The 23,392-nt window shown below is 50.8% G+C and overlaps 2 protein-coding genes across 2 annotated transcripts in view; both read left to right on the plus strand.

Annotated features, from left to right (window-relative positions):
* The first annotated feature begins 4,918 nt into the window (after positions 1-4,918).
* On the plus strand, positions 4,919-16,625 carry P2RX1 (purinergic receptor P2X 1). Its single transcript, XM_069033278.1, has 13 exons — positions 4,919-5,210; positions 8,466-8,613; positions 9,019-9,090; positions 9,514-9,583; positions 10,087-10,183; positions 10,426-10,506; positions 11,732-11,873; positions 12,942-13,072; positions 13,690-13,780; positions 14,436-14,501; positions 15,133-15,225; positions 15,739-15,786; positions 16,106-16,625. Exons 1-12 carry the CDS (start codon positions 5,074-5,076, stop codon positions 15,781-15,783), a joined length of 1,173 nt encoding a protein of 390 aa, XP_068889379.1. The 5' UTR covers positions 4,919-5,073; the 3' UTR covers positions 15,784-15,786; positions 16,106-16,625.
* Positions 16,626-23,245: 6,620 nt separating this feature from the next.
* Positions 23,246-23,392, plus strand: part of CAMKK1 (calcium/calmodulin dependent protein kinase kinase 1) — a 94,841-nt gene continuing 94,694 nt past the window's right edge. Inside the window, exon 1 of the mRNA XM_069033284.1 lies at positions 23,246-23,276. The gene's annotated coding sequence lies outside the window, so the exon portion shown is untranslated. The remainder of the gene's footprint in view (positions 23,277-23,392) is intronic.

A 23,392-nucleotide genomic window follows, 5' to 3' on the forward strand; every position in this document is an offset into this window, starting at 1 on the left:
AATGGAGCTGAGCTTGTGCCTGGCATGGGATGACAAAGGCAAAATGAGTGGAGTGGCATGATGTGACTATTGGGAATGTTTTCATTCACTCTCAGGGCACAAGAATACAAATAACAGTGCTAATTTTGACTGTATCCAGAATAGTCATCACCTTATCTTCCCCAGCTGGGAGGGGAGGTTTAAATAAGCCCTGAAATAACCTCCACAAGAAATAATTGTGAAATAAATAATAATTAAATAACTTGGCCTCCTCTGGGGGGATGGCATAGTGCTTGGGGCCATCTCTGCCCATGGTGATGTTCCAAGCAGAAAATCCTGATCTAACTGCAGGTTGTGTTTTAGAGCAAACCTGTGCTCATGGCAACATCTACCCTTGGTGCTTTTTTGCTGGGATGTGGCCCCATATATTCCTTCCTGATGCTGTGAGCAGGTCAAAGGTGGTGCACAAGATAAGCCAAGAACTTTGTAACCCACAGGGGGTTACAAAGAGGGACATGGGGTACCCTGGCAAGTGCTGGTTTTGGGAAAGGGCTATTGCTTGTCCTTCTCTTTGCAGGAGAAGACTAATGGCAGAGCAAGAGGAGCACCTCTGCCATGGCTGGAGGGGAACCTCAAGCCAGCCCCCCATACCAGAAATGCTGTCTCAGGACACAGTGGTGAAGGCAAAAACACCCCAAATTTCCCACCTGATGTTGTGTCAGTCCCTGGATCCCTGGGGACCATCACCTGGGACTTTGCTTGTCTTTGAAGGCATGATTCAGAACACAGGTGTTACCCTACCAAAACAATCCCATTGGTCCCTGTGATTGGCTGGTCCATGGCACAGGTCCAGCCCCCCACGTTGGATGTGCATCCACATTTCTGGAGGCCACAATGGCCACAGGGCCACTGACACATTTTGGCACCCCCAGCACCTTGGGTTCATGTTTTCTTTGGCATCAGCTAAACTATTGCTGAAGTATTTCCAGGGAGATATGTTGTCACAGCAACTGGGGATGGAAATGCCACTTCTGAGGGGTGAGTACCACCAAAAACATCTTGTGCCAGGGCGTTGCAGCACGGGACAAGTACAGAGCCGAGCCAGCCCTGCTGGGAAGGAGCGAAGAGAGGTCAAGGACAAGTTAAAATTGGAAAGAAAACTGAACATGCTGTTTTGTAGGACCTTGCTTGCTCTCATCTGCCAATTTTTTTCCACCTTCCCCTTCCCATTGCCAGTGGTGCAGTGTAAGCACCTCCTGCAACTGGTGAGGGCAAGGGGGCTGTGGCAGCCAAAATTGCTGGGAAAAGCCACCAGCTCTCAGGGGCTCTTCTTGGCAACCTTGACCACAGCAGGTCCCCTCTGCACCCACCATCATATTTTAAATCTTGCCTCTGTGTTACTCCTCCCCATCCACGGATCTGCAGCGTGCCACACATTTTTGTGCTGAAGTTCAGAGCTCTGTGCTGGACACTGCCAAGCATGAGTCTGGGCTGTGTAATGAGCTTAATCTATTGTTTTTATATTTTCTTTCCCCCCATCAATGTCTGAGAGCCTGGAAATACCTGGTAGCTTTTATGCCCTCCACAGTTGTGCTTCTCTGGGTGTGGGCGGGCTTGAATCCCATGGAGAGGTTTTCAGAACCCTCTTTGTGCTCCAGCAGTTCCTGTCCCAGCTCAAAGCAAGGATGCACTTGCATTTCCAAATGTCTCCCTTAAAAATACCAGATTTTGCATTTTTCTCTCAGCCCCAAGCACAGGCTGAGTGTATTTAATGGGCAGGGGGTAGGAGTTCCCTTCGCAGCTGTAGATGGACTCCTGTGCTAACGCTGCACAGCACTGCCAGGGATACCCTTGGAGGGGCACCAGCCCTCAATGCCCTTGGCATCTGGCCTGGCTGGAGCTGGAGATGCTGGATGAGGCCAAGCCTGGCACTGGGGACCAGTCAATGCCAGCTGATCCAGAAGAGTGTTTGGGAAATCTGGCCCTAGGTCTTTGCAATCTCAGACACAAACATTGGGGCTTTAGAGCCTCGTTTGCTGTTTCTGCTTCCATTTTCCCCTCCCACGGGCAGTGGAGCTAGATGGGCTCATTTTCCTTATCTCTACCTGGTTTTAGAGTCACAGAATCACAGAATGGTTTGGGGTGGAAGGGGCCTTAAAGATCATCTCATTCAAACCCCCTCCCACGGTCAGGGACACCTTCCACTAGAACAGATTGCTCAAGGTCTCGTCCAACCTGGCCTTGAACACTTCCAGTTCTACTCTCTGTGTCCCTGTGCTGTCCCACTTGGTCCTTTGTTTTCATGCTGCTCAGGTCAAGCCTAGTTCAGCGCTTTCTGTGCCCTGGGCAAACCCATCCTCAGTGCCCAGGACCTGCTGCAGATGAACTCAAGCTGCCACTGCTCCTCCAGCAGCATCCACACCTCATCAGTCCTGGCAGAGCACCCCCAGTGCCTCCCACCTGCTCTGCTTGGAAGTGGCCAAGAGATACAAAAGTTATTCAGAGGAGATGACTGTGAATGCATTGACAGCACCATTCCAGTTGCTGTCTGTGGGAACCCAAGATAAAACCATCCCCAAGGTCCCAGCTACGTGTGGGCATTGGTGCAGAGGGTCATGGGACAGCCCCAGGCTGCACCCTACACAGCAGGCTGATAAAAACCTCTTTCTCTTAATTGTATTTTTATTTTTCATTTAGGTGTTACAGTAATGCATTTATTATCTCAGCAAACACACATCCCAGCCTGGCCTCAGCACAGCCCAGTGCCTGCACCACCGCTGGAAGCATCACAGCCCCATGATCCCAGCATCTCTGGCCAGCGACCGCCCTGTCTGGACAGGTCAATTAATAACTGAACAGCCTGAGCAGGGCACTGTCCCTCGATAACCACGTGGCAGAGGCAGGGAGGTGTGTTGGCAGCCACCTGGCACCACCATGGCACCATTGCAGGGCCACATAGGTGAGCAATGCCTGGCAAACCTACTAAATTCCTTGTGATAAAGTAATGTAAAGAGTGGCAGTCCCAGGGATGGTGTGGGTGTGGGAGAGGTGTGAGCCCACAAGTGTTTAGGTTGTGGTTTTTTCAAACATTGGGATGCTGTGGCCCATGCTGGGTGCTGCCCAGCAGAAGACTCCGGTTCTGTTGGTGCTCCAGGCTGGGGTCTGCTGCTCTCCACTCCAGACAGGGTCCGGCCCCACTCGTCAGCTGCAACATGGCTCCAAGAGATTATAAAATGGCAGATGCATATTATCCCCCAATGGAAAGTATTTTCGCTAAATCCATGCTATAACCATTTTATTGACTCCAAGTACCAGAGAGGAGGTTAGAAGTGACTCTTTTACAAGTCATTTTGCTGTTAAATTTAGCTGTCCTATTTTCATTATCCCCATGGCCTTGGCAAGGGTGAGCAGCCTTCCCTAAAAGGCCTCATTTCATACAGTAAGTTATTTGCTTCTCTCCTGACAGATATCTAAGCTTATAAGGTTTGTCTGCTCTGCTCAATAGAAGTATCAGCCTTCAATCTGTATGATTAACATCAGCATTTTGTATTTGCTTTTGGCTCCCTGTCTGACAGCTTTCCATGTTGCTGAGGACTGGGGCATTGGGATCGCATCACGTCACTTGCAACGTGGGATCATCTGATTTGGATTACCAGGCTTCATGGCATGACCAAAAGATTTGGATAAATGGTTCAGTTGCTTTTCCCCCAGTTTTTCCTATTGCCCAGCAAAGATAATTGATTTGTTCCACTTATTTCACAGTTGTCATGTCTGTAGTATATTGAGTCGAAAGGTTAATGTGACAGTAAGCAATCAGCAAGTGAACTTGAGAGGTGGTGTTGCTAAAAGAAATATTCCTGAAAGGAAAGATTTATCCCAGCAGGCTAAGCTTTTCCATGTTTCCTCCTGCAGAGAGGGCCTTTATCCCAGGCTCAGTGGCTGCAGAGAGCCAGTGTCTCCTTTGAGGCCAAGGGAGGCAGCAGACGAACTGGGGCTCGTGGAGCCTGTCCCTGCCTGGGGTGCTGAAGCAGCTGGGTGCTGGGATTTCCGGGGAAAACATCCTCTCTTTCCCTCAGAAACACAGCCCCAGTGTCCCCCCCCCCCCTCAGCCCCAGTGCTCCCCAGCACAGAGCTCACCCCTGAGGGGCTGTGTCCCGGAGCTGCCGGGGGGATGCAGCGAGGGCACAGGGTCCCCCATCCACAGCCCCTGTGCTTTCCCCAGCAATGAGCCAACGCCCTTCAAAGCTCCCATCGCGGCTGTTGCCCCCAAATTTCAATCCCTTTCTCAGAGATATTTGTACCCTGCCGAGCATCCCTCGCCGTGACCCCGGCTCGCCCGGCCCCGCTCACGGCCGGGCCTTTCAGGAAATGCTGGAAATGCTTCGAAATGCGCCCAGCCCAGCCCAGTGCAAGCGCTGGGAACGAGCCAAGCCCCAGCTGTCTGGCCTCACCACGGGAGGGGGCCAAGCTGGGCGCCTTTCTGCTCCGTGGGTCAGCTCCGAATTGCTGAGCTGGGCTTTCTGTGCCCCTCTTCTCTTTCCCGACCCTTTTTCTGGGGCAGCTTTTGGGAGACAGAGTAGGACATAGGCTCGAGACACACAGCCTGAGGTGGCTGCTGTGGCAGGAAAGATGGTACCCCAATCCTAATTCCTAAAATCTGCCCCGGGACCCCCACCTTCCATCCCACTGCTGTCCCCAGGGATGCCTCGTGGTCCTGCTCACCCCGAGCCCTGCCTCTGTCCCCAGGGAAGGACCCTGCCGGCGAGGGAGCATCTCTCACGGGCAGATGGCTTCGTCCTGGTGGCATGTGGGCTTGGCAGCGGGGTGGCCCTGCACCCTCCCACACCCTGTCCCACCCCCAGACCATGTAGGGCACCCGCTGTTCCCAGCCCAGAGCTTATAGGAAGAGGAAGCCTCATCCCTGCGCAGAGGAGGAAACCCGACAGCCCAGATGTGCACAGAGCCACGCCGATAGCATTCTTATTTTCTTTTTTTTCCTCTGCAAGCAGAGGAGCTGCCGAAGCGGCGGCGGGCACGGCCCAACCCACGGCGCGGTGAAGAGCCGGGAGGCTGCGGCACAGCCCTGGCGCAGCCATGGGGCAGAAGTGCATGGACAAGGTGTCCTCCTTCCTCTTCGAGTATGACACCCCTCGGATGGTGCTGGTGAGGAACAAGAAGGTGGGACTGACCTTCCGGCTGATCCAGCTCATCGTCCTGGCGTACATCATCGGGTAAGGCTCCCCAGCACCTGCCTTTCCTAAAATTAATGCCTTGCCATGGCTTAAAAAGCAATGGAGAGAGGCTTCTATAACCCCTATATCCCAGGGCAGGGGGGTTACTGCTGATGGCTTCACATCCCTCTGGTTGCGGCTGCCCCCATGTAGCCCAGTGTCACACCACGGCTCTTTTAGATGGCACTTAGTCCCCATATCCTCCCCAGAAGCTACTGTATGTGCGGGCTGGAGGCTCATCCCTGCCCAGCCCTGCTCTGCACACCGGGGCCCCATCTTCTCACTGAAGGGAACCCAAATCCTGTTCCAGCTGCTGGACGGTGGCCCAAGAATCTGTTGTTATTTTTATTTTCATTTATATTAAATAAGAGGCATCTGAGGCCAGGGCAGTGATTTGTGAGACCCAAGCAGCTCAAGACAGGGCCATAAATCTCCCTGTTCACCGCTCTGATGCTGCGGCTGAGACGCAGCTTGGCTCCAAAATTCCTGGTCTGCTTTGCTTCTGGGAGGCAGCTCCAAAAGCAAACGCGGTGCAAGGGCAACTGCTTAAAAAAGGCAGCGAGTGGAGCGGGCGGAATCAGAACCCGGTGAGGGTGTGTGTCCTCGGGTGCCCCGGGGCTGCTGCTCCTGCCACAGTGACTCTGTCCCTGTCCCCTCAGTGGGAGATGATGCTATACGATGCAATGATTGGTAAGCCTTTGCTGTGGCCCCATGGCTGCTGTGGACTCAGCCTTACAGGGAGACCAGCACCCTTTCATGGGGAAGGGCCCCAGGGCAAGAGGTTTGAAGGGAAAGGGGGTATGTGGCCTTAAATTGGAAAATCTGGAAATTTTTGGGGTGCAGAGTGTCTCATGAAAAGGAAAGGCAGTGGCTCCCAGGGCTCAGTGCAAGCAAGTCGCTGTGGGGAGCAGAGGTGCCCATCCCTCCTTTTAGCACAGACTCCTTGGAAAGAGTAAAAATCTTCCCAGGGGATCATTGGTCCCACCCTGCTCATCAGTGCTTCGGCTCCCAAGGGTAATCCTCATGCAAAACTGCAGCTGAGGTCTCAAGGATGCTTTGTTGCAAAGAGTTTTGCACCTGTGTCACTGGGAGCAGCTTTGTTTTTCCTAAGGATTGAGCCTGTGAAGTCCCAGGGCTCCAGTCCCAAGTGTGGCCAGGGGCAGCCACTCCTGTGGATGGGGAACTGGCACAGATGGTTGTGCAGAGCAGCTAAGGAAACGTTGCTTAAGCAACTTGGCTAAACTGAGACAGGCAATCAGAAGGGAGCAGGAGAACCAGCCAAGGGGTAACAGTGGCAGAGGGGAGGAATCTGGTACGAAGTTTTTCCTGGCTTGTGGGGATCAGGCTCCTCTAGCAAGGATGATTGCAGCTGCCCATAGTCCCCCCAGCCCCTGGCATCCCCTCACTGCTGACAGCACTGCCCCCAGCTCCCGTCCACAGCACTACTCCCAGTTCCCTCCCCACAACACTGTCCCCCAGTTTGCTGCCCTCACCAAGCCACAATGCCTGAGATTTTCTGTCCTTTGAAAGCCAATTTGGTAGCCAAATGCGTATTTATTTACTATTTTCCCAGCTTTTGTCCCCCCTTCATAGTAGGCATGGGATGCTCATGGAAATGTGTGCCAATGCATGACTGCTGGAAGGACATGGGTAGTGCCATCAGTGCACAAGTGGGGCCAACTCCCCTGTGAGACCCCATGTCACCGCTGGGAAGCAGTACCTCTTTCCTCTGATAACTGATAAGGCGGTATCGCTGCTGGGCAATGCTGGGTGCCTTCTGGGTTCCACTTCCGGAAACCTTGCATGCAAGGAGCTGCGGGCTGAGCTACAGGATGAGGCTGGTAAGGGAAGAGAGCTTGGGGAGTGACACCAGGGGACTTTTACAGCCTGGTCAGGCCTCACTGCAGCATTTACAGCCTCATGGGGAAATGGTGTTTTGTTTGTCTTGACCTTGGCTTTGTGGCAGGGGAGGTGGGGTTGCCCAGCCCTGTGTGCCTGTAGTCAGCTCTGCCAGAGGGGGATAAGGTCAGCAGCAGAGTCTGTGCTGGAGGCTGATCTAGGAAAATGTTCTGCCCAGCTCACAACCTCCTGCAGCTCCAAGGGCATCAGGGAAGATGCCCACTGTAACCAGTGTAACCCATTATGGTGTTCTGCCTTGGAGGAGGATGTTGGAGCTGGGTGTCCCAGCTGGGGTGGCAGCAGTGCTGAATTTCTGCTCCCATCCCCAGGCACTGGAGCAGATACCATCCCTGGCAGAGGTCCTCTTGCCCTCAGTCCTGGGATGCTGATGGGGCTGCAAGCTAAAAAGCTCCTTCCCTGAGAAGTCCCCACAAGGTCCAGCACCAAATGGAAAACCTCCAGGCAGCACCTGGGGTTCTCCATTTTTTCCCCTGCCCATCAGCCAGGTGTCAGAGGCGAGGTTAACACGCCAGGCTGGTGTCATGGGCCGTCCCACGGGTAGCCTGCTGCCTCTGTCACAGCCAGCAGGACTGATGCCCGTGGCAGTGGGGACAAAATCCAGATCACTCCTTTTTTAGTGCCGAGAATGCTCCGCGCCGCCGGGAGCACTACCCGAAATGGTTGCTTGCCCATGTTTATAGTCTCCCTGAGTCGGAGTTAATCCAGCGGCAGCTTGTTTATGCTGTAGGTTAAATAGTGTCAGGAGCCTGCCCTAATGACTGTGTGATGGGCTGGGAAAGGCAGAGAGAGCCCTGTTCCGGCCACAGCAGTGTCCCTAACCCTGCTCCTACAGCCCTCTTGCACACGGGGCCATGGCTCCACATTCCCTTTGCTGGATGGGGAGCAGTGGCTCTGGATGTGAGCCATGTCCAGACTCAGCTCTGTGTTGGCCCTGGAGGCATTGATTTTTGGAGAGTTCCTCTGCAGTGGATCAGGAGATCGGGAGTGTCTGGGTAGGTCACTGAGACCAGCAAGCTGCAAACCTACTTTAGGCTTTAACCCCAAATCACTGATGGCTACTGTGCTCCACCTGCCTACACACACCCTCAGCCACAAAATGTGTCCTAGTCCCCAAAACACACCATCCTGGCATGAAAATTGGGTCCTGCAGCTACCACATGCCTCAGGCAAAGGGTAGGAAAGTTCAGCAACATGTCCCACGTCCAGCAGGAGGAAACTTGGAAAATTATTCCTCAGGTGAGACTTGGTAGAAAAAGCCCCAGTGAGCCCTGAGAATTGGGGCCCAGTGGAGGAGTGCTGGTGGCCATGCTCACCCTGCCACCTTTCCCTGTCCAGGTGGGTGTTCCTCTACGAGAAGGGCTACCAGTCACAGGACAGCATCGTCAGCTCCGTCTCAGTGAAGTTGAAAGGTCTGACACTGACCAATGAGAGCGTCCTGGGTCCTCACATCTGGGATGTGGTGGACTATGTTTTCCCACCCCAGGTAAGGAGTCAGGGTGGGTGGGTTAGGAATTTGCTTTTGTCCCTGTGGCTGCTTTTCCCCATGTGCTGGGGTGCAGATGGGTCCTCAGCATAGGCTTTCCATGGGGCTAACCATAATAGGGTGTCCCTATAGTGGAAAGGAGGTTGCTCCTGTCACAAACCTCTGCCCAGGTTCTCCCTGGGGAGCATTTGGTACTTGGGACCCACTATGGCTGTGGAGGCCCATTTGAGGCTGCCTCCAAAAGGATCAAGGTTCCTCCAGTGCCTCTGGAGCAGTATCTCAGGCAGTGAGCAGGGTCCTCCACTGTCCCTGGGGCTGGTGGCACTGTAGGTCCCCATCCAGGGACAGGCTCCTCACAGAGGAGACCCTGTGCTGGCTGTCAGCTTGTTGGCTGTCTCTCCACAGGGGGACAACTCATTCGTGGTGATGACCAACTTCATTGTCACTCCTGGACAGAAACAAGGAACCTGCCCAGAGGTAAACACACTGGCTTCCTTCAGTGTGCTGAGCTTCCATAATTCAGGGGGACTGTGGGGAAAGGCTTTCCTGACATTGGGAGGTTTAGTAAAAGCCTGAGCCTGGCCCCATATTATTGTTCCTGACTCCTGTGTGCTATGTGAAGACTTTTATTCTGCTGAAAAACAGGCAGCATCCATTTAAATTTTCTTCCCTTTGAGATGATCGAGCAGACTTGAGGCTTAAATGAAAACATCTGCCTGGAGTGAATAAATTGCCCCTTTTTTCCTGCTTGATCTGGACAGTCTTGGTTGGGAAGCAGTGTATGGACAAGGCTCTGAGCAGTGTATCCCTCTAGGAAAATTCTGCCTGGTGAGGCAGGAGGGACAGAGGGATTGAAGCTGCAGGGTGGGATGCTAAGAGGTGGCTGCTTTCTCCAAACAGCTGCCAGATGCCGGCCTGTGCACACGGGACAGCGACTGCAGCAAAGGGAAATACAGCCGTCAGGGACAAGGTACGGCACACGGCCCCGGGGCACCGGCCTTGGTGTTTCTGGTGAGACACACCCAGAAAAGCTGCCTGGCTGGGGTGTCACCTGACTGGGGGACATGCTTTGGACAGGGGTTTAGGAAAAGCCTCTGACATGCTGGTTGAAGTTTCCACCTGGGCTGGTCCAGCTCTGCTCTTTTGAAAGATATCTGAGCTGCAAACAGCTCAGCCAACAAAAGATTAATCAGGACTAAGCCATTTCCCCTAAACTCTTGTCCTCTTATCAGCTCAGCATTTTCTTAGGTGTGTTTTAACAAGAAAAATCCCCAGCTGCTCCCCTGTACAGCACTGTAAGAGAAACCACTGCCCTGAGCTGAGAGGCCACAATTAATTTCCTGTTTTAGAAAGGTGCCAAAGCCTTGAGCATTTTGTGCTTTGAAGCAGAAGCCCCCACCAGATCCCATCCATCCCAGCGTGAGGCTGAGATTTCACAGGATCCAGGGGTGTAAGCAGCTGTCTCTCCCACAGGGCTCATGACTGGCAAGTGTGTACACTACAACAGCACTGTGAAGACCTGTGAGATCTTTGGCTGGTGTCCTGTTGAAGTCGATTACCATGTTCCCAGGTAAGGAATGATGTTGTTGCCCTCTTTCCCACCCCAGCTGCACTTGGTGTGGGGCAGACCAAGTCGGGGCTCTATGGGATGTGGCTAGGACAGCCTGAGTCCTGAAAGACCAGAAAGGGAAGGGATGAGACCACCATTTTTCTGTGGCTTGTCCCAGCTTGGGTGAATTTCTACCAAATGGGGCTTTCTCTAGAGCCTGGAGAGCCAAGTGATGGACACATGTCTACACTTGTGTTTTTCAGCCCTGCCCTACTGTCAGAAGCAGAGAAGTTCACCTTGTTCATCAAGAACAGTATCACCTTCCCCAAGTTCAAGGTGTCCAGGTAAGGAGAGTTTTGGGGGGATGGCTCCTGGTTGGTTCCTCCAGCTGTGTCCCTCAGAGGAAACCATGGGTTTAGCTGGATGGATGTAACTGGATGCTTGGTATAGAGGATTGCATACCTCATCAGCGATCCCAGGACTACTCTAACCGCTTCACTGAACCCCAGATTACCTCATAGGAACTGAGACATTTCCCTCCCAAGTCTGTCCCACTTCAGCTGGTAGCTGTAGTTACTGGAAAGATTTCTGGAATTAACCTCTCCTGAGTTACCCTCACAAGTTGCACATGAAAATATAGTTTCTCTGATTCTTCATTTTTCTTCTCTGAAGACAACATTAAAATACTACATGGCCAGGATAAGCCTGGTGCCCCAGAGTCCCTCTTAACATCACAGATTCGATCTGTTTCAGCAAAGGGTGGGGTTGGCCCCTCCTGGCAGCACTGGGGGAAGTGCTGCTGGCTGAAGGCACACTCATAAGAGGATTTGTGATGGCACCGATTATATATCTGATTTGAAACAAATTAACAGAAGCTATTTGTGCTGAAGACAGCGGATTCTTCTGTCTAAGCTGATCTTGTCCCCGTGCTGCAGCCAAGGTTAAATGTGCTGGCAGCTGGCATTCTTGGCAAAGTCTTGGGCTGACCTCACACTGCACCCCAAGAGGTGGCTGGGAGAGGGGATCCCCCCAGCAGCAAGCAGAGGTGCCCTGAGCAAGGGCAGGCTGAAGAGGACACAGAGAGGAAGCAGGTCCTGGCAGTGAGGGTGGCAGGGCTGGCTGCTGTGGCAGGGCCTGTGCCAGACCCCCTTGGGCTGTGGGGAAACTTCCTGCCTTTGATCACTGCTGACAATTAACTGCTGAGCATCAGTGATGGGATGAGGTTGAGCAAGGCACAGGTCTTACAAAACCACAGGCTTCACAGAGAGGATATTTTTAGGCAAAAGAGCAGAGTGGGATGGAAGGCAAGAAGTTCTCCTTTCCTTTTAACCCTTGCTATAGGAGATAGCAAACTCCAGCTAAATGTAAAAGCTGTGGGATACACTCACTATCCAGGAGGTGTCCCAGATAAGAATTGCTGGTGCTCCGAGTATTGCCTAGCAGAGCCCATGGACAAGCTGGCAGGTGAATGGGAGAGGGACATGGATTGGACTAGGGACTTCCAGAGGTTCTTTCCCACCCAAATTATTGTATTATTGAGAATTTTTCTCACTCTCTTTTCATTCACAGGCGCAACTTAGTTGAGAGCATTACCAAGCAGTACCTGAAGAAATGTACCTATCACAAAGTCACCGATTCCTTATGTCCTGTGTTTGAACTGGGATACATAGTGAAGGAATCGGGTCAGAATTTTACCTTTCTGGCTGTTAAGGTACTTCAATTTCAAGTGATGTTCTTTGCTGTTGATGGGAGAGGGACACTGGCAGTGCAATCATCCCCAGCTGTTGAGATGATTTTCTGTTTTCTCAAGAATGCTTGAGAAAACAAAAGTGTCAGAATTATCTCATAAAGATTATGAATCTCCTTGGACATGGTCTAATATTTACATCTTTCTTGGAAACTCTTGAGAAGATTTGACCCACTGGCAGTAAATCCCAGGGTTCAGTTTGTTTTAATTTGAGCAATGAATAACTAGATCTGTGTGGCCAAATCCCATCTGATTGAGCTTGGAAGTTCCAGCTGGATGGTCAAATATTGGTCATTGCACAGTGCAAACTGCAGCCTTTCCCTAGGCTCCAAAATGCAGCTTTGCCCAACACTCCTCAGGCTGGTGTGTGGGAGTATCTGCTCCCTCTGCACTGCAGAACCTTGTGATAACTTTGCCAGGCACTGAATAAAATCAGAGGCTTGCATATATGAACATGTATTGCATAGATTAGATCAGATGGCCCAGAGAAGCTATGGCCACCTCATTCCTGGCCAGGAGAAACCAAGCCAAGTGGAAGGTGTTTGGAACAGGATGGTCTTTATGGTCCCTTCCAACCCAAACCATTCCAAGATTCTATATGTTAAAGGTGTAAAAATACAAGCCTCTGGGGCACAGCTATTTACAATCTGGAGTGAGCTCAGGAGGGACTCCTGCATTTCCTGAGCAATCTCTTGGGCAAAATCAGGCAAGGGAAGGCTGTCCCATGAGGACCAGAAGGGATCTGTGGTGAGCACTGTTTCTCAGGACCATGCCTCGGGCACAGGATTTGGATCAGGAACAAGAGGGCATGAATTTATTTGTGTATCCAGCACTCAGGGCAGAAACGAGCCTCTGCAAGGGGTTATGTACAGGCCACAAAGCCAAGGCTGCCCAGGAAGGCTGAGGCACCAGTAGGGTCCCGAGCCAGGACACCTCATGGCATTGAGAGGACGTGTATGAGGAGGGAAAACATTTCTCTGTGTGGGCCAGGTCCAAGGAGGGGCAACCCCATGACTCTGCTCTTGGCTGCAGGGTGGAGTGGTAGGCATCACCATAGACTGGAACTGTGACCTCGACTGGCCCCTGCGGTACTGCAAACCCATTTACCAGTTCCATGGCCTTTACAATGATGACAGTAATGTTTCACCAGGGTTCAACTTCAGGTAAGGAAACATCTATTAATTCTCCAGGCATAGTTCAGAGGTGATAGCTTTCAGGTTCCCACACCGCTCAAGGGATGGTAGGAGGTCAGAGACTTCTTCAAAATACTCACTACCTTTGCAGGGCCAGACAGCAGTACCAGTGCTCTTTAAAATGGCATGAGAAAAGTGATAATACACACCTTGGCTTCAAAATTACCCTATTTCCTTTCCATCTCCTCCCCCTTGCTGGCTCTCCTGCTTGGCTGAGCTTTTGGGAAGCCCCTTGAAAGACTAGAGATGGTGCTGGATCATCTCACATGTTCTCACAGTCTCTATCCTCTTCTCTGTGTGACGCTGTCACTAGTGCTGCATCAATATCTGCAGCATGCAGGACTTGGGGACATCAGATCAAACAGCACGAGCAGGAGGTGAAACTCCAACCTGCAGGCAGGCAAACTGAGGCACAGAGAGGAGAAGTGCCAACAGCCCAGCTCCTTCAGGGGGTTTAAGGAGAAGGTCAGGAGCAGGTCTGTGATAGCACATTCCCAGATCTGTGTCCAAGATCCCGATGCTGTAGGGTTGCAGGGGCTGTTAGACACTCTGGCAGACCTTTAACACTCGCCAATCCAATTGCACAGATATGCCAAATACTACAAAGAAGGTGGGATGGAAAAGAGGACACTCTACAAGGTGTTTGGGATCCGGCTCGACATTTTGGTGAATGGCAAGGTAAGGGTGGACCCCCTGGATCCCTGGGACAGCAGTGCCATGTCCTTGGGAAGGTACCAGCTCTGTAACACAGCACCAGGATCCTATGGGATCAGGAAAACTAGTATGAGTGCTTTCCTCGGGTGCTGGCCCACTCACAGGAACCCTTGGGAAGGGAAGACAGGAGGAAACCATGTTTTATATGTCACATCTTTCAGCTGCAGCTTAGTCAGTGGTTTTGTCAAAAAAACTTCATGATGGGAGTGGGGGGACCTGTGGAAACTCAAAACCTTTTACTGATATTTCCAAAAGCTGAATATTTGCATTTTTCTATTTTTTCTTTTTCTTCCCACTGGGAGAGAAGGCTTTCCTCATTGTGTTCCCACTGGGAATATTCAAAGTGTATACTTTTGTTTGGTTGCTTGGTTTTGGTTGGGTTTCTTATATTAAAAATACAGGAAGAAAAGTGACTTCAATTTATTTCAGCCTAAAACCAACCTATAATATTTTTTCTGTTTGACTAGCTCTTTCCCAGCTCCTGTTTCCCTGTGTGCTGTGGTTGCTGTTTGGGTTGCTGCGAGGCACTTTTGCCGAGCCCCACCTACAGCTAGAGCACCCTTTTATTTTCCCCTGGTCTGACTGTAACTTATCACCTATTTTCTCTGACTTTATCCAGGCAGGCAAATTTGACATCATCCCGACCATGACCACAATTGGCTCTGGAATTGGTATTTTTGGAGTGGTAAGTTCAGATATTTCCAGCCTCTATATGGAGACTCTCAAATTATTCTTCTTGCCTGTGACATCTGTGGGAAGTGTCCTTGAGCTGCAATGAAATGCTGGCTACTGCTCAGGGAATCAGAGGATGGGCAAAGGGGGGAAAGGAGGTGCTCTCCTGCTTTGCTAGCTCAGGAAAATAGATTCCTGCTGGTCCCTGGCTGATGTGAATTCTGCCCTGCTGATGAAAGGAAGGCTGGCTCTCTTGGCAGGTCTTGGTATCCGGATAGTTTTGAGTTAGAGCTGGCATTGAAGGGGGTCTGGAGGTGATGGGCAATATTTCATGCAGGACAGGAACCCAGCATCCTATTCGGTTATTGTCGTTAAAGACTGGGGCACGGCTCAAAGGGCGTTGTGCTCTGCACTTCCCTAAAGTGGAAACACTTCATTTCTGTTGACTTAAGTCATCCACTATTGAACACAGCACACTTCACTTCTGTCCTAAATGGACATTTGGAGACTTCAGCAACCGCCATGTTGTGGGATGAAGCAGAAGTGACCCTAAATTGTGGGGCAAACTGGGACAAACTGGAAGTACACAGTAGTCCAGGTGAGCTCGGAGGGCAACTCCAAGCCTAACTGCACTTTGATTTAAGGCCTCTGTCCTCTGCGACCTGCTCCTGCTGCATTTTCTCCATGGACGAGACTATTACAAGCAGAAGAAATTCAAATATGCAGAACAGGAGCCTGTAAGTAACAACGAGTGCCTGCCCTGCGGAGGCTCTTGCGGGGGTGTGTGTGGATGTGTGCATGAGTAATGACGCTGTAACACAAACATCCACGCTGAGGGGCAACGAGGCGCCTTCCTGAGCCCTTGGGACTGTTGGAGACTGGGATCCATGAATCTCTTCTCCAAAATTACTGAGATCTTGTGTGACTCACTGTTAATAAATTTATTCTCTGCCTTTAACCCCAGATATTCCGGTATCTGGTAGCACTTGCATTGCTTTAAGGGAAACAGCGGAAGATCAGTGCTTTAGCGAACTAGAAAATGTATCTTTTTCTGCTGTTTGAGAACATCTCCATGACCATGGAATGTTTCATGGCCTTTAACAGGACACAAAAACAGTTCCTCTCAAATTCACCTGAAAATATGCTTATACACTGGGGGTTAGGAGTTTCTCCCCAATCACATTTTTCCCTGGCATTAGAAAGGAGCAGGTCTGTAAAAGAATCCTTGTTTTCTCTCATTTAACCCCCAGTCGAAGCTGCATAAGAAGGAAAAGGAGCCAGACAACACACAGTGAGAGGTGAGTGGTGTTTCCCCAGCCCTGCTAGCATACATCTGGCAGGCATGAGGACTATAGGTCTTGGGGCTATCCCACGGCCCGTGGGAAGGCAGGAGGATTTCAGGGAAGGCAGCAGGGCTCCAGGGAGGCTTGGAGGAGATCTGAGCTGTGGGCTGTAATGTCTAACGTGGGGTCATCATTTCCCAGCATAAGCAATTGCATGGGGCAGCAATGGATGCAGGATGTGGGGCTGACATCGCATCTTCGATGGCAGCATCTCTTGAAGAAGGGCAGTGGGGGGCAAGACACCAGAAATCACTGTGCACCTCTCTCTCGGCAGAATCCACACTGACTGACAAACCTGCACCGCTTTTCCTCCTCCTCTTCTCATAAAACTCAGTCGCCATCCCCTGTCACTTCCCTGGGCTAGCCCCAGGCCAGCAGGAGCAGTGTCCAGCACCAGCCCATGGGAAGGTGGTGCCCTGCAGCCAGGGCAGGGGCTGGCTGACCCAGCACATGGCCTCTGGTGGAACATGCCACAATGCTGTGGATGGGTCAGACTAAGGGATCTTGGGGCCCTCTGCCAGCCCTGCTGCAGGGCACTGGGTTTGCTGGCATTGCAGGCCCTTCAGAAGGGCTCCCACTGCACCCTGCCTGGTGTGCCAGGGTCGTGCCAGGGCACTTGCACGTGAAGACCCTGGGGAGAGCACAGCTGCCATTTCTTCCCCAGAAGCACCCTTGGACAGCTCCAAATTCAGAAGGGAAGGGGTGCTGGCAGGAACCATACCCAGCCCCTCTGCCTGGGAAAAAAATGGTTATTTTGTAAGGATGTCTTTTATTAAAAAAGAATAAAGCTTTAGTTTTTCTACTACATCCCTTTGTGGTGCCTATGCTTGCCCCAGTGTTTGCAGTGGTTTCTGGAGGGCCTATGCATGCAAAGTAATCCCATCAGTGATGATTCCTTCAGAAGCTGCCCTCCCGTGCAGGGCCCCTAGGCCTCCTGCCACGAGCCGGGGCTGTTATCAGAGTTGTCACTTGGGTTTCCTCCTCTGACAGGCTGGCTGGCAGGGAGTGCTGGCGCACTGCTGGCCACGGCAATCTGCTGTCCTGTGCCAGCTCTGCCTCCACTGCCCACACCAGTCAGTGTTAGCTGGTCAGAACGGACTTTCTCAGCAGCAGCCTCACAAACCAGCTCTTTGCACCCAGGAACTAAATTTCCCCTCTCTGCTAGAAGATTTGGACTACTCATCATGTGCAGCTGGACATCGCGGCTGTGCTCAAACCCCACACCCCTGTGAGCAGACCCTGCCCTGTGCTGCTGGCCCTGTTCCATTCTCCAGGACACATCACCACTGACTTTCTGCATAGTCCCTCTCTGAATGTCTTTTTTTTACCTCCCTAGGGAAAATTTTGCTTTGGTTTCTTCAAAAGTGGATCCCAACTGCCATGGAGAAGTCAGTGGAGAAGCTGTAGGGCTGTAATGCTGCCAGAGCCTGCACGAGCACTGCTCCAGGCTCTAAGGGACACAAGAATGTGCCATAAACAGATGCATATATTTGGTCATAAGCTCAACAAACATTCCAAGCCATACCTTCAAGCCATAGGTTCTGCAGGGGGAGATCATTTGCTCTCAGCAGGATGCCTCAGCTTTCACAGGCAGGGAGGGTTTGTGTAAGGTTATCCACGGTTAACTCTTTCACGCTTTCCTGTGCTGCCATCCTGTGTCAGAGGTGCCAGGTGCTTATCCTAAGGATGCAGAGAGGGTTAGGGAGAGCTCCCTGGTCTCTGGAGGAGTTGGTGCCTGTTCAGCTGGGGTGGGGGATCCCTAGCCCCGGGGACTCTCCTGCAGCACCCAAGCACTACACGGTCCCATGCGGTGCCACGGTGCAGCTCCCCAGCAAGCTGCCACCAGCAGAGGGGACTGCAAGACCATTTCACGCAGACGTGCCTGGGGAAAATCCAGCTTCCAGAGACAGTGAAGCGAGAGTGTTCAGGTAACCTTTCGCACCCACTTACACCGGGTCAATCTCTGGTCAAAACGTAACAAACTCAAGGCTGCAGGTAGAGCTGCAGGGTGATTCTGCATGCTTAATCTTTCAAGCTGCTTGTAATGCAAAGCCCCTATTCTTTCCTAGGAAGAATTAAAAGGGAGAATACGAAATCAGGAAAAATGTAACTTGTAAATGATCCTCTCTAGTTGCTATTCTAAACTTCTGAGCTGGGATCCCTAAAAGTCCCAAGGCTGCTTTAAAAATCACGGAAGGATTTCTTTTCATCTCTTTAACTTCTTTTTTAAAATGCACAGTCTTTGGGGATCCTTTTCTTTGCTCTTTTTTCATTCATTATTTCTTCAGAATGAGATATTGCAATTTTAATTCTTTCCCCTAGACAAGCTCCTCCTCAAAGCCAGGGGCCCCAGGCCCTGTGGCTCCCAGGTGGGTGCCAAACAGATCGATGGCTGTCTGGAGGAAACTGAACAAGTGTCAGATTTTAACATACACTGGTCCCCTCTGCTGTATGAAAAGGCAGGGAAAGCCCATGGCACTTGTTTCAGGCCTTCTTTTGCCGGGGGGGCTGGAGCTGGTGCTGAGGGATTGCAGACCAAGAAGGAAGGGCTGCTCTGCTCAGCCCTGTGAGGAGCTTTCCTTGGCACAGATGCTCTACTTCAGCTTTGCAGTTCCCAGCTGCCTCCCAGTGCCTTCCAGTTTTGTCAAACTCACACAAAGTTACTGAATGCAGGATAGGACACAACAGTTAAAAGTTAGAGCCTCACAAATGGAAATGCTGACAGGTTTAGACACCTGGTGTTCCAAGTCCCAGTGAGGAAGTGTGGGTGACCAGCAGGATCATATTCTTGTCCTCCTGGTTTGACCTGATCTTGCTCTGAGGGTCAGGGGAGAATTTACTGTTCATAGGCAGAACCATTTCTTTCGGCTGTGGCCAGAAAACAACCGCATTTGAAGCTGTTAAGATGTGGCCAGTGTGTCCTGCTGCTCTCTGGCCTCTGAGCAGCAAGATGAAGTGTTACAGAATCCTAAAGGGATTTGGTCATCATGTCAAGACCCCGTCAATGACACTTTGCTGTGTTGCTTCCCATTCATGCTGTCATCAATTGAGGGTTGGGTTGTTTGTGGGTTTTTTTAACTCCTTGATTAATTGCATAGTTATTAACTAATAGAAAAATACTAATAGAAAAGGAACTTTCAGCAATTCAAACACTGTCCCAGAAAACACACAAGAAGGAACAGGTGTTATCCAGCTTATGCCTAATCTTTGCAATCAGCAGTAACAAGCCCTTGTATGTGATGGTGTCAGTGCTCCAAGGGTCTAACAGAGGACTCTTGCCTTGATAATGGGTGTTAGATGACAAAAGAAAGCAATGAGTGCAGTGTGATTATTCCCATTTTATAGAAATGGAAACCAAGATACAAGCAAACAATTTTTGAATATGGATTTAAATGTAATGAGAATTTTCTGCTTCTGACCAGCTTCTGTCATCTGTAAAGGCTACTATGTTGGACCTTGTACAGATATATCTTTTCACTCCCTCAGGCAGGATTATTTTGAAAAAAAGTAGCACAGATATTCCAGAAGAGCAATTACAGAAAAACTTATTTGGCAGTAATTATGCTGGTTAGTGATTCTGCAGAGATGAGGAATTATATTTCAATCTCTGCAGAGCTGGCAACATTTAATCATTATGTTTGTGCTCAATTCCCAGCACAATGAGGCCCTGATTTCCACCTGGCACTTCCAGACACTGTAACATGGCAAATTAAAATGAGTAACACTCAAGAAGTAGATAACTCCTTTCCTGTGCAACCTCTCCTATCTTTAAGCCCACTCATTCTTTCTCTGGCACAGCAGACTCCCTGTTATTTTTAACCCAGTCCTCCTCTTAGGACATTCTTGGATTTTTCCCTAAAAAAGCACCACCTGCCTTTCTGGTTACACTATTTCCCTTTCTCTTTTGTTGTGGGAGCATGTTTTCAGTTGGACAAATCCTCTGAGTGACATACAGTGAAGGACTGGCAGGAACATGCATATCCTCCTAGCTCTGAAGGATGCTTTTATTTCCCTCTGTCCCACAGCTGGGCATTTTCAGGCCAGACTGTGCTGGGTGGCAAAAGGAGCTTCTGGGCCATTCGAGCACTTGACATCTGCAGCTCAGCCTGCAGCCACCCTCCTGGGGACAGTGCAGTTGTTACAGCCCATTTTCACTGCGGCCAGCCCTGTATTAATTATGCCACACTGTAATTTTTGGCTGTCTTTGGTGAAGTGCTCTCTCCTTCTGTTATCTATTTCTAATTGCTTTATTGCCTTATTTTAGAAAGCGTAAAGTTCGAAAGTGTCCGAATGGGTTATGAATATAGCAACAGCTCAGTCATCTGATGGGCTCTTCAGCAGGGGGGAATCAGGATTGCTCCAGTCAACAGGGCTCTGCCTACCAGTACCAAGCACGGGTCCTGCTCAGCTTTATGGCACCACAAAGGGATTTCCTAAAAAAATGCTGGCTTTAAATCTTTTTTTATCTAAACATATTAGTGACATGCCCGGGGAAATGTAAGCTCTCTCCCTCCTGACTGTAACTCAAGAACAGGTTAAATAAACGTATTCCCAGTCCTTTCACCCAAAAAACATGTGAAAAATCAGTTACCAACCAACCACACTCAATCATTATTGAACAGAAGTATCAAAGTCTTATTGTAACATTGTTATAGCCATCATGGTCTAAGCATCAGAGATACAGTGTCTGTGACTCTCTTTCTACTGGCCACAACTGCTCTGCAGTGTAATCACCCATATATGATGAAAAGGGAAACTGAGCCACATTATTTGTTTTGGGGTTTTTTGTTTTTTGAAAGAAACAGCAGGTTCTGACTGAGCTGAGCCAACCAGGTTATTTCATTAAGTCAAGTGCTCGCAATCTTTGCCAGAGTCGGTCATTTCAAACCTTGATATTGGCACTAAACTGTGCTTCAGGTATCACTGGTGATTTAAACTGCCTGGTGCTAAAGGAGGCAGATCTTTAGGGGACAAATACCAGCACTTTCCAAACAGCCAGCATCTCATCAGCATCTCAAAGCCAAATCAATCTGTCCAAAAGGCTTCTGAAATCCTTGCAAAACCTCCTCAGCAATAATTAAGGCAAGAGGAGCAGGAGGCTGGAAGGTTCACTCATTGCTCAAGAGAAGCTGAGTTGGCCCTGCATGAGCAAGGCCCTGCTTGATTGAATTGAAAGCCTCTGTGAAACAGGCCAGTGTTTTGGCTCACGTTTAGTCTTTCAGAGCATCTCTTGTGCCCTGGAGCCACAGGAGCCCAGTCCCTCCACAGGCACAGGCACAGGCACAGGCACAGGCACAGGCACATTCCTGGGTCCTGGGCACATACTCCAAGCTCCGAGAAGGGGGTTGCTGGGGCTTTGCTTTTGCTCACGAACTTGTCTTACTTTTCCTGAGTCCACCATGGCAAACACACAGCCCAGGAGCTCAGGCTGCTGGCTGCCTTGAGATGATATCTAATCAGTGTCATTAGCTAATATCCAGAGCTGCTGGAAGACAACAACAGCTTTGGAAGCACACATTCACGGTCATGGGGCTCTCTGCTGTGCTGTTACAATCACAGAACCATTTTGGTTGGAGAAGACCTCTGACATCATCAACTCCAACCACAAACCTAACACTGCCACTAAACCATGCCCTAAGTGCCACATCTACATGGCTTTGGTTATCCTAAAATGCAGCAGACTCTGCCATCCTCTCACTGGTTATCACACTGCTGTTCAGCTGCTCCAAGAGCCCTTCACTGCCCCAGTGCTTCCTTTTCACGGAAGATCTCTGCTGGATTTTCTCTGTGATGAGCTGAAAACACAACCCTTTGTAGCTTTCTAACAGGGGTCGTCTCACTGAATGTAGCAACTCTTTAGTAGTCGAGCTTTGAACCACATAACATTTCAATTCTAAGTGGTTTTGACTGAAAATTGGCAAAGAGAATGTACGAATATTTTAGATGGAAGTGAAAGGGCATTAGCCCTCAATAAACCGGTTCATCTGTAGAGAATTGCTCAGCTGCCTGTGACCAGCCAGGGTGACAAAGCACATTTCTGCAGGAAAAGTAAGATTTGGATGCACATAGCAAATAGCAGCAGGGTGTGTCTGACTATAATAAACACACCTACAGAATGAGTAAATGAAAAAAATCATGCTCTTTGCTAGGCTTACAATGACTGCTGTTTCAACGAAGAGTGACTCTTAATTACATTTTGGTACATCTCTCGACACTGTGACAATAGGGGAAGCTTTTTTGAGATGAGAAAGTTGTAGTAAACCACAAGATGCGTTATTAATGTGTTATTTTGAGTTATAAAACCCATGGTAAGAAATTAATTTGTTTCCAAAGCAGAGGATTATTTGAGACCCACTGGAAGCAGGCACAGGCATTTCTATCTGCTTGTCGTCACAGCAGGAAGAAGCAGCAGTCTGCAGTGAGTTGAGTCAGGATGTGGATTTAATCCAACTCTTGCTCTCTGGCTAAATCCAGGATTCCTGGTGGGGGACCCTGACTGTGAGTGGAGTCACAGCAAAGCCCAACGAGTCACTTGTCACAAAATCAACATCTTCACAAATCCCACTGCAAACACTTGACTGCTGGGTGCAATGGGAACCCCTCGACCCAGGGTTACAGTCAACTACGAGTCAAGAAGGTAAAAGAGAGTAGGAGAGAAAAATACAGTCAAAATATGAGTCAAACCAAAGAGGGCATCTGCTTGTAGGAATTCCTTGAAGAACAGCAGTGGGGTAAGTTGGTGTGCGGCATTTCTTCTCATTGCTGTAAGACTTCAGAAAGCGTATATGCTCAGGGTTGGGTGTTACTGCTCTAGAGGCAGAGCCTGGGTGAGGGGACACCCGTGTGCCAGGATCCTCGGTCCCTCACGCTGTGCCCCTCAGCCCGGGTCCGGCGGGCCCTCTGCTCCTGCCCTGTCAGCCCCACCTTTCCTGAGCGTATACATTAGGGAATATTTAGAGAGAATTTCTCCGCAGGAAGGCAGATTAGGCATTGGAACGAGCTGCCCAGGGAGGTGGGGGAGTCACCGTCTCCGGACACGGCTCTCGGTGCTCTGTTCTGTCACAGGCTGGACTCGACAATCTCAGAGGTCTTTTCTAATTTAACTGATTCTGTGATTAGCAAAAAAGGGCCGTGTTTTCACCCAAGAGCCCGCACCCCACATGCGCTTCTGGCTGGACACCACACGCCACAGAAAAAGGTTGGGGTTTTTGGGGATTATTTTTTTGCCTTTTGCCCCAAACCCCGGCGCCTCTCCGCTCCTCGCCTCCCGCCCCCCCCCATCCCCTCACGGCCACAGGCGCGCGCGCCCCGGGAGGCGCGGCCGCCTCCAGCCAATGGGCGGCGCGTGCGCGGGCGGGGCGGGGCGGGGCGGGCGGCGCGAACGGCGGCGCCGCGGGGCGGGCGGGACCGACCGGCGGGAGCGGCGGCGGCGGCGGCGAGAGCAGGTGAGCGGCCCCCGGGAACGGAGCCACCCCCACCCCACCGGGAACGGAGCCCCCGCACTGCGCCCGCGGGGCTGGGAGGCCCTCGGCAGCCAGCGACAGGTGGCGCGCGGGGGGGG

The sequence above is a fragment of the Aphelocoma coerulescens genome, chromosome 19 (assembly GCF_041296385.1).
Source record: "Aphelocoma coerulescens isolate FSJ_1873_10779 chromosome 19, UR_Acoe_1.0, whole genome shotgun sequence".
NCBI classification, from domain to species: Eukaryota; Metazoa; Chordata; class Aves; order Passeriformes; family Corvidae; genus Aphelocoma; species Aphelocoma coerulescens.